This window comes from Corvus brachyrhynchos, unplaced genomic scaffold (genome assembly GCF_000691975.1).
Source record: "Corvus brachyrhynchos isolate BGI_N302 unplaced genomic scaffold, ASM69197v1 scaffold229, whole genome shotgun sequence".
In the NCBI taxonomy this organism is placed as follows: domain Eukaryota; kingdom Metazoa; phylum Chordata; class Aves; order Passeriformes; family Corvidae; genus Corvus; species Corvus brachyrhynchos.
The window spans coordinates 8,773,308-8,789,376 of NW_008240042.1; the positions used below are offsets into that span (position 1 = coordinate 8,773,308).

General features: G+C 40.6%; 1 protein-coding gene across 8 annotated transcripts in view; it reads left to right on the plus strand.

Annotated features, from left to right (window-relative positions):
• Positions 1–16,069, plus strand: part of LOC103622382 (melanopsin) — a 72,656-nt gene that overhangs the window by 40,048 nt on the left and 16,539 nt on the right. For 7 of the 8 annotated variants that reach the window (XM_017744140.1, XM_017744133.1, XM_017744134.1 and 4 more), the window contains 4 exons: positions 10,510–10,652; positions 12,369–12,502; positions 13,964–14,200; positions 14,632–14,803. In XM_017744140.1, coding sequence (XP_017599629.1) covers positions 10,510–10,652; positions 12,369–12,502; positions 13,964–14,200; positions 14,632–14,803 — 686 coding nt within the window. The remainder of the gene's footprint in view (positions 1–10,509; positions 10,653–12,368; positions 12,503–13,963; positions 14,201–14,631; positions 14,804–16,069) is intronic. The other variant, XM_008641322.2, reaches the window with a different exon arrangement.

Here is a 16,069-nt window from a genome sequence, read left to right on the forward strand (position 1 = left end):
TAATTTCTCTCTAATGATGCTCATATTGCAATTTCTTATTAATTTGCAAGTGTTGCTTCAATCTTTGAAATGCCCTCAGTGCTGCCATAGATTTCTAGTTGTACATGGAGCTGCCGGTTTCACTTGTTCCTTTGACGTTCGTTTCTCTTCCTTTAGCAATGCTAAATTCACAAGAAATTTGTATGTTCTTCACCCTCCATGGGACTAGAAAAGCAATGATCTCCTTCCTGGATGAGAGCTTGGTTTACTCTTTTTTTAGAGAGTTAGGGGTAGTTGTGCTCATTGCATTAGGCCATTGGACTTAACATTGCATCAGTGGGCCAGTTAGATTCTCTAAAAGTAGTCATAAAATACTTCAAAGCCAGATTTTCATTATGCTTAGGCACCTAACAGTGCAGATAAACACCAGGGAGTATTTTCAGCACCACAGGAGAAGAGTGGTGTTTTGCCACCCGTGCAATCAATAGGTGTGAAATGCCTAAGAGCCTGGAAATCATTCTTTTCATGCAGGATTTAAAGCCACAGTAGGAAAAAAGGTTGCAAATGAAGTAGAGCACTTAGCTGCAGCCTTCCTATGCAAGAAATGTGGTCTCTGCAGGGGTTATAAATTGAAATTATCTAAAGTCTCTGGGTGTAAGACAGCATTTATGTTCACTTGGCTCTTGATGTCCCCTGTTTCCTGTGAAAGTAACAGAAGGTAGGTAGGAAGATTTTCAGTTTACTGAGACAGACCACCTGTCCTCAAGTAACTGAAATATATTTAATTTCATTTATGGCTTAAACCCTTGTTTATTAACTGTGTGTTTTGGAGGTTTTATTGCTGGCATTATTTGACATTCTTTGTGTTAATTTCTTGTTCACCTCTGGGAAGTGTCTGGCTCTGCCTTCTGCATACCCTGCCTTCCATGCATAGAGGAATACTAAACAGAAACAAGCAGATATGACATAGAATAATCATCAGCTTAGAGTGATCAGACAATTCTTTGATCTAAACAGAAACGGGATGCTATGGTGTTTATACTAATATCACAAATGTGCTTGAAGTTAGCGGATTGAGTGTTCACTGGCTGTATTCCCTGTGTTCTTCCTCTTAAAAGCATCTGTTGCCAGATTCTGTCGAGTGTGAGACACTGGAGATAGTGGACCTCTGATCTGACAGCTTTTAGCAGTTTTCATGTTCCCAAATGTACATGATGGAATGATGCAAATGGCATCAAGAAGTTGGGTTGCCCTCTGCCCTGTCACCCATAACCAAAATTTCTTGTTGAAATACGGAAATTACCCTAGTTGATGAAGAACGTCTCTGGTTTCAGGCCTTCAGCCAAGAATATTTCCTGCAGAAGAAAAAGTGGTTTTTTTTCAAATAGTGAAAAGTAGAGAGGGAAATCTACAGTTCTTTGTGCCTAGCTAGTAAAAATTGTAAAAAAGCTTCGCTGTAATGTAGTTAAAGAAGTGTAATTCTACTATTCTTATTTGTACTTCCTTCATCATTCACCACAGTTCTTCATAGGTGACAGAATAAGTCTAGAAAAAAAAAGCAGGAACCAAATGACCACATTGCTGAAAGGTATTAGCTATTTGTATTTTAAAAAGTAGCATTAGAAACACTATACGGGATTAGTAAAAGTTATTAAGATCTTGCCTTAGCAGATTTATTGGGATGTGTTTTCATTTTGTAATCAGCCTTTGTCAGCTAATGTCAGCTGATAGGATTTTTTTCCACAGTCCTTAAAAACAAACACATGTTTTCATGGGATCTATTTAAACTGCAGGGCACTCTTCTCAGAGCAGTTTCCATGCACAGATCTTCCAGCAGCAGTTGAGTCAGTCTCCCCAAGAAGCTGAACAGTGGAATGAAAAGACTCCTAACATCTAGACAAGGTACATAAGGCCAGAGGTGGCTGGTAAAGGATGTGTTTTCAGCTATCAACAATAAGGAAGAAATTATTTTTTTTAATTAACATATAAAAGTTCGGCTGTCCAGAAGCCAGAGTATATGTTCAAGCTCTTTGAAACCTCAGAGCAGAGCTCAGAAACCACTGGCAGGGATCAGAATTTCAGCGTGTTGCTGTCCCAGTTTGAGACAAATTTGGAGGAATGTCCGAAATGAACAACCTCTGATAGAAGGCAGGTTACAGCCATCCCTCCCCCACCAGGTTCAGAAAGAATTTTCCTCAGAGGAAAGTGAAAAAAATAAACTATCTAGTTAACAAGTAAAGTGCACGCAAGTATGGGAAAAAAATGAATAATGCTAAATAATGAAACCTCTCGCTGTGGAGAGAACCTGGGTAGATTTCAGAGTCCTTTGTGGGAGGGGCTCTCTCCTCTCCAGAGCTGGGGTTTAGTGTGGGGTCCTCCGGGCTGGTGTGTAGGGTCTCCCAGATGACGTTTTGGTGTTGCTGAACAGTCCAGAAGAGAAGAAGAAGAAGAAGCCAAAGTCCCAGGGCTCTGTACTTTAGCTAACGAACAAGAAACCAGCTAAAAAGCAAAAGGAATGTAACTCTTTTCCCTGCTGCAGAAGCTCAGCAGCCAGGCAGGAGAAGCCAGCAAGCTTCTCTGTGTTTTGAACACTGCGCCAAAGGAATTCCACCGGCTCTCCCTGCTCTATCTTAAAGGTACAGAGAGGCACAGGATTCATGTCTGGGCACAGAACAGACGATAGGGAATACAGTATCATACAGTCAGCCCAAGACAGTTGCCAACAGCTATGGACAGGCAGGCATTTCTGCATGTACTTCCATTGAATCCAGTGAAGCGTGAGCCTCACCCTGGAAATGAGTTTGTGCTGCTGGGGCTGATGGAGTGGGAGAGGGCTTGGTCCAGGCAGGCCATGGATGCTGTGGCACTGCCTTGTCATCAGCCAACTGTGGCAGATGATGAAATGGCTTTTGGTGTGTGGTGGGCAGGCTGGTATGAGGTATCTGTGGCAGATGAAATGGGAACAGCCATTGTGTGATAGCCTGGGATGAGTAAAAGAGATCAGGATGAGCCACAGGAGCTCAAAGGAGGCAGAGGAGGGAGAGCAGCTCAGATGAAGAGCCCACGTTATCTCCAAAGGTTACAGAGCCAAGTGAGTTCGAAACACTCTCACCACCGAGTGGCAAACATAGAACAATTAGATTTCTTTCTTTTGGTGAACTTTGTGAGATTATTAAAGAACTCCAGTTAGCAGTAGGATGTTCAGAGGGAGTAAAATAACCTATGAGCGTATGCTGCATAATAAGATTAAAATAAATATTTGCTGTAACTTCTCCCTGAAGACTGCTAAATATCTTACATTGAAGGATTTAACAAACATATCATGTTTTGACCACCCATGTTTCTAACTAGCATGCTCCAAGGCCCTCAAATATATATATATATATATCTTGAGATTTCTACCTACTGCTTTGTTGTTGCACTGTGCCAGCAGTCATCTGTTCCCTCATGGCCAAACAAATACGCACTGAACTGTGATAGTCCAGCTAATTTTAATGCAGTGTCAGCATTGATTAGATTTGTTCAGTGTGCTGCCTGCCTGAGCGTGTACAGCTTGGGTTGTGATTTGAGGTGCATTTGGACACAGCATCAGATAATTCTGGTGCCATTTATGGCCAAGGGGACAATATGGTGAGTGTCTCAGGAATCACATTAAGGAACTGTCTGCACTGGCATGCAAGCCTGTGAGATGTGATAGGGGAAAGATGGACTGAGCCCTCAACTCAAATGAGTGTTAGCAGCTTCTGGTAGTGGGTTTCTGTTTGCTAGTTTTTCAAAAATTCATGGTAGAATTTGGTTCCTTTAGGTCTCAGTCTAGAAGTGGATACATTTAAATAGAACGTAAAATTTCTGTAGATGAAAATGTTGTGAAGACCTGGTTAATGTTACCTGTGTGGATTATACAAGTACACTAATACTGGAAGAGAAATGTTCTCAGGAAACATGTCTTTGGTACCTTGGTTTAAAATTTTCAGGTCTTGAAACTAAAGTCCATTGCCTCAAGGTTTGATTCTAGTGGCATGGATTCAGGAAGGGAAACCGAATGTGCTAGTTATTTTCCAGTTCTTCCTCACGAAAAAGAAAGCTGGGCTGTGCATGCACACTCCATAGAAAAACTTGTAGAACACTGGGTAATCCCTCACATTTGCTAATCCCTTCCCAAACCACGCAGAGAGCACTCAAGTTGGAACATAAAATGGCTTGTTTTTCAGCTGGGCTGATATTTGGGGTTGGATTTTTCTTTTTTTTCTTTTGTGCTCCAAAAACAAATGTATCTTTTGTCGCCAATTTCAGCAGTGTAGCTGAAGATGTACATAGAAAGCAATGTTTCTGTGCTTTCCAGAAAAGACTTTACATTTTAATGTTCTTTTAGTCAGTCTCCAGAGAGATGAAAATATGCTCTTAGAGATCTCTGTAACTGGCAGACAGATATTATAACTTAAATTCTTTTCAGTTTCATAGTTTGCAACTGATTGCTATGTTACTCTCGGGAGAGTCTTTTTAATATAATATCATTAATATAGAAAACATCTGAATTATTAATACCCATTGCTTATACTGATTCATTAGTTCAGATATGTAAAAATCTGAGTATGCTTACTTTAAGTATCTAGCTGATTCATTCTTTTGTTGAGAACTCGATGAGGTTTTGATGGTTTTCTCTTTGGATTTTTTTTGGAGGGGTGTTTGAGGTTTTTTCCTGCCATCCCCAGCCATGCGTCACTAGATTGGTTGTAAGAAGATATTAAGGGCCTGAAAGAAAGCACCTCATCAAAGCAGAGGCTGTGCTAAACATGAGGCCTTAAGGATACAAATGTGTCCTGAAATCCAGTGCTTTTTTTCAACTGGCCAGAAGCCCTGAAGCAAATTGCTGGAATGGAATCAACTAGATATGTACCTCATTGTAGGAAGAAATCCTCGAGGTTTTCCCAAAATTTTATGACAACTGTCTGGATGAACACTTGGCTTGGTCTGGAGCAGATGCCTGACTTTGCTACTTGTCCTGTTATACACAGGCAGTTCCTGTTCTCCTTGGTCGCTTTTGGATGGATTGCATTGAAGTCCCGTGTATTGAAGTCAGTTTGCTAAACCAATTTTCATTTTGATTAAATACACGCTGTAAATGTGTGTTTGAGTGCTCCTGGCTTTGGCATGTGAACTGACTGGAACGAGTGTGGAAGAGAACTGTCACCCGGAGGCTGATAAGGAAAGCAACTTTCCCATATGTGGATGATCACAGTTTGACTTGACTTTCTGAGGGCCGGATTAATCTGACCTTTCTGCATGGTGTTGGAACACAGTACTGTCAGCCAGAACAAGCAAAGTTGTTGTTTTGGCTATTATTTGTTGTTTATTAGTTTATTATTATTTGTTGTTGTTGTTTTGTAAAATATCTGAGGATCACTAGTTCTATTATAGTCTCTATACAGCAGCGACCTTCTGTTTGCTGCTTCAAGAGTTCCTACATACAAGATATTTCATTAAGCCCCAAATTTTGTTGTAATTTCAAACCAGACGGTGCTTCATACTGAAATTACCTGGATTATACAGACTATCAGTGAAATTATAAGGAACTTGGCAAGTGCTATCTGCTAGCTGCCACACTCGCATTTCTCCCATCTCATCTAACATACCTAAGTATTGTTTAGTATTTTTCTGTAAAATTTTCAGGTGTAACAGTATAGACAAGTTTTTTGTACAGCAAATCAGACTTCTGCGTTGTGAATCCATGGAGCAGTTCAACACAGGGAGGCTGCTATGTTGCTAATTTATTCCCTTGTTAGTGCACATTAATCCCTCATGTAAGCAAGCCCTTCCTTAAGCTCTTTCAGTGTAAATCATTTCCACAAGATAAGCTTGCACCCATGAGCAAAACCAGAGGGTGAATAAAGCTTTGGATAATCTTATATCCACCTTATGCCAATCATACAACCATTTCAGTCCATCAGTTTCTACCCCTACCTATTGACGGGGACCTGCCCTTGCCCTCCTTTTTAAATGACAATTGTTTGTCTTCTGCGTTAATTAATTAATTTTGTCTTCCTTATTAATCTTACCATCTGAAAAGCAGAAACAGATGGCTCTAATTATTTAGCCATCATTTTATCACTAAAAATCAAATTGCAAAAGCTTTCCTAGAATGACTTACCTCATCTGTTTCAAGTTTTCCATCTTTATTTTGGGAGAAATAGGCCAAGTTTATTTTTATATCTGGTGCCTGCTTCCTTTGCCAGATAGTTGAGGGACAACTGTTAATTGTTTACCCTCCATTTGCCTGTGGATCTCTTAGCTACCCTGCCAGGAAAGCCCTCCCAGCAGCCACATAGGGGCTTATATATTTTGATGTTGTAGTCGCTTCATATATAAGGGTAAGGCCACATCATAATTTATGTGAGTTGTCAGGTCCTCCAACAGCTCATAGAGTCAAAATGCAAATGATTGTAGCATTAATTCAGAAGGAGTCCAACAGAGCGAGCACAGGGTCGGCAAATACGCCAGAAGCTGGCCCTGCTGCAATTACTGGCATCTCCGTGGGCTGCTTATTTCCATTTGGAGTTTTGACTTAAACAATCAGATCATTCTGGATGGTGCTTTTGAAATGTTCATTCAGGAAATGGATGTGTCTTCAGCAGAGTGCTCAGGATTCTGTCCCAAGACCAAAGTATGGAGGGAGGCAAAGCCAGTTTGAGGGAAAAATAGAGAGGTGAACTCATCTCACATAAGCACTTGAAAACTTGATTCACCCATTAAATATTCAATATATTCGTTGAATAAAATGTAATGCCTTCCTTCATTATCATTATGTTAAATCACATCTTTAAAGAGAAGGAGCAAGACTGAGGCTTATACAGAACAGGCTTTTCACTCTACAGTACATGGCTGTGATGATACTGAACACCCATAAATACAATTGAGATAAGTGTGTTGAATCCAGGTCAGCTGTACATCACCATAGCAGTGAAACAGCAGAAGGGGAGCTTCTCCCAACATGGCTTTTGATTTTTTAAGTTTTTTCAGTTGCATTCTCAAGGGGTCTGAGTTTGCAGTTAATAAAATAGAAGTGATCAGACTGAAATACGAAGTCCAAGTATAACTACACAGTGTATTCTAGCAGTTGGTGGTGACGTGAGATGGATAAAAAATCTGTGCTTTACTAAGTCTAAAAGGCAGGACCTTCCCCATAGTACAAACTAATCTTTTGCTGATTTGTGGCAGCTGTCATTGACCATACCTCGTTTTTGTCCTAGGACAGGCTAATACAGGCAAAGCAAAGTAAGACTCATCAGTGTCTATAGTGAATGCAGCCTGCTGTACATAGCTGCCCTCCTGCTTACCAAGTCATCTAGAAAAATTTGCAAGAGTTATTTGAGTTTTCTTGGCTTAGAAACACTCATAGCAACTTGGAATATTCTCCTATAATTTAATTTTATTCTTATTTGCTGTGGGAAACTAAGAGTAAAAAAAAAAAATGTGTGGAGTATTAACAGCTTCTGAGAAGATCTGCAAAATCCAGCTTCTCCTTAAAGCTCATCACTAAGCTTATAATTTCTTTTTCCTATTTCTAGCCCTCATCTTTATACAATAAAACATTTACATTGGCAAGCATTTAGATTTTTAGTTAAAATTGCTAAAAGCCCAACTTCTCACAGTTGACACTGTAGAAAAAGAGAAAAGCCTAAATTTAATAAAAATCCTAAAACCTTGATGATAGTGCTACTTGTCTCCAGCTGGATGTTACGTTGTACGGAGAATGAGTCTGCATTAGAAAAGCAGCATTTGTTCACCAGAGTAGATTTTAAGTTCTCAGCCTTAAGAGTATTTAAATCTTTAAATTTAAAAGTTTTCCATTGTGAAAATATGCTAAATTGGTGAAATACATTATGTGAGTAAAATGAGGTATACATTCTCCTTGATTAGCCCACAGCTATTTGTACTGGTTTAGCCTGTTTTATTCAGAAAATTTCCACCAGTTTAATGAAATTATTTTTCTTATCCAAGTTGAGGTTTTCTGTTGAAATATATATATATATATACACACATACATAGATATAAACATTTTCTTCTCAGATTCAAATGACAGTGTTATAAATGGCTTTTGGTCTTTGTCAGCTTGCCCCATCTCATACAGCTTGGATGCCTGCCACATCCTGCTCTCAGGGTAACACCAGCAGAGAGAATGAGTAGCTGTCTTTCCATTCAGATCTGAGAGTTATCGAACTGCTGTTAACATTGCAGCAGAAGCGGCCGTGGCATTTCATGGACTCCCCTGGAGGCAAGATCCAAAGCCTGTGTAATCTAAACATCCCTCACTTTAGCTTCTCACTGAGATTGAAGACTCTGTGTAATCCCTGGTATTTACTGCCTTCCAGATTCCACTCTGTAGGCATCAATAGTTTCTATTTCATCTAGTATTGCCAGCAAACTGTAAGCTGAGTTTACAGATATGTCATGTGAGAAATTTTTCAGCTTTTGACACAGATGACCACCCACAAACGAGCAAATGAGGCCAAAATGTCCAAGTCAGCTTCTCTTCAGCAGAGAGATAAGGTGAGACACCTTTGGGTGTGAAATTCATAGTCCATTTCTCAAATGAATTTCTGCAACAGTGAATTCCCATATGTTGAAGTAAAGCGTAATTCATATGACAGGCAACTACTACTTGCCCTGAGTTACATTTATATAATAGTGCTCTATAAAATAAACCTCTAGGCAGGAGCAAATCCTTGGCATGCCTAACAGATAAGCTGGAAAGGAAGAAAAAAATGAACCCTTTCCCTTTCTCCCCAGTTTAGCTTCTTTGGTATGCATTGTCAGAAATGTGGCAGGGTTATGATTCAGTGCACACACTGCTAAGGTTATTGGGTTTGAGAGAGGAGGAAAGGAGTTTAATATGGTCAATTGGCATGCTCAGGCAGCCCTGCTCTGAGAGCATGGTGCTGGTTCTGCCTGATGCCACCAAACAGTCACGACTGCTTTCTTTGCTGGGCCACCTCTCCATGCTCTGCCTGCTCTTACACTACATCTCAAGGGTAAATGCTACAAACAGTGACATTTTTTATTGCTGCCTAAGCACTGGAAATAAGTGTCACAGCCCACTGGTGCAACCAGCACCAGCAGATGCTTTCTTCCATGTCTTCCTACTTTTACAGTGATGTGATCTCTGGTGAAGTGCCATAGTGGCAGTAGCCATCCTGTCAAGGGTAGAGTCTGTCAGATGACTGAGAAGGCTTGAAAGCACTTTCCTGCTTTGAAGCCATAGCTTTTTACTACATCACTTCAGTCCGGGGAAGTTTGCTGTGAGCATTTCCACCGCAGACCCGTTGCACACTCAGGGTGTGCAATGCACTTCACCAGGCTCTCCCTATTGCCAAGTGCAGCCTCCTCGGGGAGTGCCCCAGCGGTGTCGCAGAGTTGGGGGATAATGCCCACAGCTGGGACTGTTGTACAGGAAGGGAGCTGTACTCTGTGCACTTCATAGATGAGTGAGGAATACAAGGCAGAAAGGAGAAGCAGCAATATGGGAGATTAGGAGCTAGCAACAGGAAAGAAAGGGTGTGCTCATCATTTTAAAAATGGCTGCTTAAATACTACCAGTGGTTATCATCACACAGTTATCATAGTAACCTGTTCTGTCACTCAGCTGCTCTCCCACGGGCCAAAATCAGTCCTATCCCACACTCCACATGTTGCTGAGCTGTGCAGTGGAGAAAAGGGATGAAGTGAAGCAGGTACCCAGCTGTGACAAGGTGCCGTAACTTCGACTCAGGTCTCCAGGTCTGATTGTGAGTGTGAGACTTAGCTGCCTGTGAATTGGTAAATAAGAATTTCCATGAGGCAATTTGGACTCTTCTCGTTGCTAATGCTAATGTGAGCTAATGTGTAGCCAGTGATAAATCTGAATTTGATTTAAAAAAAAAAAAAATACAGAGGGAGCCTATTCATGTGCTAAAGATCCAGGGCAGGGAGAAAGGTGTCAAGACTATTTAATGTATGTTTTCTTATGCAGGCAGTGTTACTGCTGTTGTTATACCTCTCATCTCCTCTCTTTTGCATGGGGAATTCCCAGGTTTTGTACACTCTAAGTTAGTGGATAGTGAACCTGGGGAGATGCAGGGGATTTAATGTGTGTAAGTGTGGGATTCGATATCATTGCTCCTAATAAAACCAAAACGTGACAGGTTATTTGTTGCTGTCAGTCTGTGTTGTCAGCCAGCTCTGTGCCCCAAAGTGCAGCAGTTACCCAGAGTGAGTTTCATGCTCGAGCTTCTTTGCCTTTTTCACATCATCATCATAACTTCCTTAGTTGTCATTTCCAGTCTGCTTTCTCTGTTGCTCTTTTCTTAAGAGAAATGTCTGCTGTCAAAATTATGAAAGTTATTTGAGGGAAGCTTGATTACGGGGGACATGAAAAGAACTCTGAGGTGTGTATTTGATTTGCACAAGCCATGGAAGCGAATACAAACAGGCTGAGCATGTGTTCCCCGAACTAAGGGCCCCAAATGCTTTCCTTTTCCTCTGTTTTCCATTCAGGCTCTGAACATGAGTACCCAGCCACACACTGTGACCAAGGAAGAGATCCCTGGCCATGTTCTTTACACCGTAGGAACGTGTGTGCTTATTATTGGCTCCATTGGCATCATAGGAAACCTCCTAGTTCTCTACGCATTTTACAGGTACAAAAATTCCTTTTGTGGTTAATCTGAGTGGCCTTGAGTTTCACCTGTGCCTGTGTGTGGATTTCTGCATTGCTTTCCTCTTGGATTAAATCTAATGGCAGCAACCGTGGGGGGAAAGAGGGGAGAAGGCCATACACCTGCAGACACGAGTCCATGTGCATCATTGACAACCTTAGTGCAAATTCTTCATGTTTTAAGGAATCAAATAAAATGAGAAAATAATACCTTGTTCTATAAACAATTTCCAATTGAAAGTTTAAAGTATGGTTTAATACTTCTAATGATAGAAACCACAGTCTTGCAGCTGCAGACTTCTTCACTTACCCTGTAGCAATTGCAGAAATACTTGACAAAAACTGACACTCTTCCCAGAAGCCCAGATGTCCTGAAAGGACCAAGAAGGCAATATGCTACATGAAATGAGCTCATGCCAGCAGTGTATTTCCTGCTTCAGGCAGACCGTAGGATTTGCATCAGTTTGTGTGCTCTCTTGGCAGAGCAATAGACAGCCAAAGCTACTGCAGCCAGAGTATGCAAAAACCTCTTGGAAAAAAAAAGTATCTGCCCTCTGTCCCACACTGTGAGGCTGGTTTTCAAAACCCTCCTCATTCACTACTTGCTGTCATTATGCATAGTGATGCAGCGGGGCCTTACAATGCTAGAGACACAAGTGTTAGTTTCCTGTTCTTAAATGTTTAAGACAAATAAATTCGTTATTTTGAATAACTGGCTTCTAATATGATTTAGAGAAATTGAATTCCCTGTAACTGTAGGTACCTTCATGATTTTTTTTAAATGCAGCACAAGCTCTGCATTTGTCTTGAAATGTCTGTGGTTTAGCTGGTGTAATAAAAGCATTTAAATTGCCAAAGTAGGAAAATCTGCACAGGCAGATGAGCACCTGGGAAGATGTGAAGTCTGTACTCTCTCTCACCCTGTTTTTCCAGGCAGTTATGAGACCCAAAAATTTGTTAGAATTGCAGCAGCCTGAGATGGCTTTCTCACTTTCTTTTTCAGTATTTGTTTATCAGCAGGAGGAAAGAAAATCATGTTAGCTGCAAATAGTGATATTGCAAGGCACATCAGAAAGGCCTTGTTGTTTTCCTTGGATAAGCTTTGCTTGCAGACTTCTGCTGCTTTCACGCTCCTTGTGGCATTTAATGTTGCCTGTTCATCTGCAACTGAGAGCTTTCATTCTCTTTTATGAGATGTATATAAGCAAAAGCACTTTTTCCAAATCTCTTTGTATGCTCTGCTTGTGCTGTAGCACTTTGCAAAGGGTCATTTAGTTAGTGGTGTGTCAACTACTTCAGGTCAACTTCAACAAAACACCTCAGGTCAGCAGTTTTTAAAGTATCACCAGAAGCAGATCCTTTGGCTCTGTAATTTTCTTCAGATCTTCCACATGTGCAATGCAAGACACAATCAATATTACAGCACTCCTAGGGAACTGCTCTTCTGAACAAATCTATGTTTATCAAGACAGCTGAAACTCTCCTTAGCTAGAAGAGGAAATAATCCATTTTATTGCTCCTGTTCTTTTCAATTATTTTGAAATGACTACAGCTGACTGACTGGTGATTAGCAATTGATTCACTGTGAGTAACCATTGATTCCAATCTGGACAGTATTTGTTTATGCTAGTAAACAAAGTTATAAAGTAACTTTCCACTTTTTGTCTTTTTAAAATTATGTATTTCTCCTGTTTTTAAGCAACAAGAAGCTGAGGACTCCCCAAAACTACTTTATAATGAATTTAGCTGTGAGTGACTTCCTGATGTCGGCTTCTCAGGCACCCATGTGCTTTGTCAACAGCTTGCACAGAGAATGGATACTTGGAGACATAGGTACTTTCCAACACTAATTCCTACCTCGCCAGCTTTACACTGCCTGCAGCCTGTTTTAGCCACAACAGCCTTGGCTTGTGCCACGGATAGAGCAGCACAAATCTCTGGAGTCACAGCCCCATCAGTGACATGTCACCTGTTTTGTATTACAGCTGTGATTCTTTTATCTTACATATTTTGGAAAGGAAGGAGTCAACATCCACATGTAATCACGTTACCCTTTAGCTTCTGAGGCAGATGTTATTGCTGAAAATGGGTAGAAAAGTTTTAGTAAGTTGTAAATAGTTTTTTCTGTATCATTTTGAGGGCTAGTTATTACTTTTATTTAAAATGTATGTTGATATCCATTCTTGCATGCTTCTAGGAATCTCCTATTTAATTAAGATATTTAAATAACAATAGTCATTTAAGGAGTCAGCAAATTTAAGCTTCTTTCTTTCCAACTACAAGAAAGAAAAAGTGATCCATGCTGAAATTATAGCTGAAATGTGGGTGGAGCAAGGACCTCAGAAGGCTCAATGCTCTGGTGCTTCTCATCGCGTCATGGATTAAAGCTTGCACCCACTAGTGGCTGTACAATGGTGGAGCAAGCCCAGAGATCATGTACTGTTCAGCAGCACAGAAGGGACGCTTCTCTAGTTTGAAGATATGTTTAGTCTTGCTCATCCCCTTAGATAAAATCAGTGCAAATTATCATGCTGTCACAAATGAAGCATTTGATTTGGGTTGAGTGGGATTTGGTCCTTAGTTGCAGGGTGCTTGTAAAGACTTTAGAACTCTGCTTTAAGGTTGAATCTGGTGTTTTTGCTGCCTGTCATTCCTAGTGGGCCCTTGTTTATAACCACATGGGGCAATGCAAGATTTCAAAGAATGGATGATCTTTCCACACAGGTTTCCCCATTAAATTCAGTGTAACTTTACAAGTTTCCATCTGGTAGTGCAGTGCCTGAATGCCGAGGGGATTAAAAGGTCTGTTTCATGTAAAAAAAGTCAGTTCTTTTAAAATGTACTGCCATTAGATACAGGAGTTGGAGCTGTGTTTTACAGCTGGTCTCTTAGTCACCAAATTTAAACAACTTTACATTTTTAAACCACATAAACCAAAGTCATTTTTTGAGCCACCCATCTATCATTAACAGACAGATGTCTGCTGCAGCATGTTAAGATCAATATATTGGGCAACAGTCCAGGAAAATATAACTTTAATTAGATTGAATTTTCTTTGAGGCAGTTTTCCATTGACAAAAGGTTCCCAGCTGCAGCCTGCAGTGAAGTAGGACTTGTTTAAATACATGTATTTGTATTTTATTTATATTTGTGTTTTTCTAATAAAAATTTAATAACTATGAAAATGTGAGGCTAAGAAAATGCTTCTATTGAGAAAGAAGTCCTGAGCCAGGAAAAAAATTAGGAGATTTATTATGATGGGCTCTGAGAGCAAACATGCCTCTTTCTTTTCAGGAAAACCCCTGACACTGCCATTTTCTTCTTCAGGCTGTAACTTGTATGCTTTCTGCGGGGCTCTCTTCGGGATCACCTCGATGATGACTCTGCTGGCTATCTCTGTTGACCGCTACCTGGTGATCACCAAGCCCCTGCAGTCCATCCAGTGGACTTCCAAGAGACGCACCGTGCAGATCATCGCTGTCGTGTGGCTCTACTCACTGGGATGGAGCGTGGCTCCGCTCCTCGGCTGGAGTATGTTGGCTGCTCTCCCTCTCCTAGCATTTCCTATGTGCTCTGTTTAGTCTTGCTTGGAGTGTAAAAAAATGAGTTTTCTTATCAGTTCTTGGATGGGTGCCCAGCCACCACCTGATGGTTTGTTGTTGTAGCACCCATCTGCACCTAGGGCACTGCAGAAACCCTCTGCCCCCCACACTCAGGAGGGATTCAAGCAGATCAATCTGCAGATGGAGTATTAGGTGTGTACCTGAGAGTTCTGCAGTCAGGATCTCCTCTCCACGTGGGCACTCACTTCTCAGACTGCATATATAAGGTATAATTTGGCTGGCACAGCTCTTGAAGACCATGGATACAGGACAGGGTTTATTTTAAGGGCTTAGTGGTTGGATTAGCAACTGTGCTAAATTTGGGTGTATGTGTGAATAATGCATTCATGTACTCCATAGGTTCCTATGTGCCTGAGGGCTTGATGATATCCTGTACGTGGGACTATGTCACCTACTCCCCTGCAAACAGAAGTTACACCATGATTTTATGCTGCTGCGTGTTTTTTATTCCCCTGGTAATAATATTCCATTGCTATTTATCCATGTTCCTGGCCATAAGGCGTACTGGCAGGTAAGCAACGTAGCTGAAAGAAGTACGTATCCCTTTTCTTGTAGTAGAAGGTGTTCTCAATTTCTTCAGCTGCAGAAACATCTGAATCAAAAATTAGTCTGTATTGAAATTGGAATGTTAATGATCTGTAGTGGCAGATCATTAACAGTAATAACAGGAGAAATATTTTTTGCCAATTTAAAACTGGAATGGTTGTATGAATTTCAGAATAGAAAAAGAAGTCTCTGGAGGTTCTAATCTTATTCCTCTGTAGTAATGAATAGTACATCAGATAATCAGATTGAGCTATTTGTATTTCAGATTTGCACTACAAGAAACAAGATCCTTGTGTATTCCAGCAGTTTTCAGCCTCAAGGGATAATAAAAAACATGTAGCAATGGGGGAATCATCTGCTTTTGAGCAGTTCTGTAAACATAACAGTCCTCATATTTTTTGATGGTTTTATTTAAGGCAGGCATCCCAAAAACCATCTTGCTTCACTCAAGCATCACAACTACATGCACAATATCTGGCTATGCTTACTCAGACTTTTCCCCCAAAATTTTTTTGGTCTATGTTTGACAGGAAAAATCAGCAGGGTGTTAGATCTGTAGAGTGACATCATTCTATCAGTTATTTTTCTGCTAATGAGCACATGGCTTATCTTTGGTCTGATACAACACCAGCTGGTGCTGTGAGTGCTTCCTGCTGCTCAACTGTATCATCCATTCTGATGGTTTTTCTCTACTCTGTCTGCAGGCACTTGTTGAAATCATTTGGCTTCATAAGGCTAAATTCCACTTTATAAGCACATTTATATATGCCTGAAATAAAGTTCTTTCTGAACTCTTATTTTTTGCCCTTTGCCTTGTTTTTTACTGTGCTTTGTGTAGTATACTTGATACCAAGTGAAGGAGTAAAGAACGCATCCTTAAAATAATGGTGTCTTGTACACCCATGAAGCACAGTGGACACAAGATTTTTCTATGCCTTTTGCAAGGCCAGGCTGGATGGAACTTTGAGCAACCTGGTCTAGTTGAAGGTGTCCCTGGTCATGGCAGGGGTGTTGGAATTAAATAATCTTTAAGGTTTCTTCCAGCCCAAGCCATTCTATGATTCCATGATTCTAGTCTATATTTACAGTGCACCAGCAGGGAGTTTGTTACCCTGCTGGCTGGTAATTAATGTCTTCAGCCTGAAATGTATCTCCATTTAACAACACTGATATGTAAAAACTGTTATTTTCTATATTAAAGTACAGAAAATACCTGACCATATAAAACTTT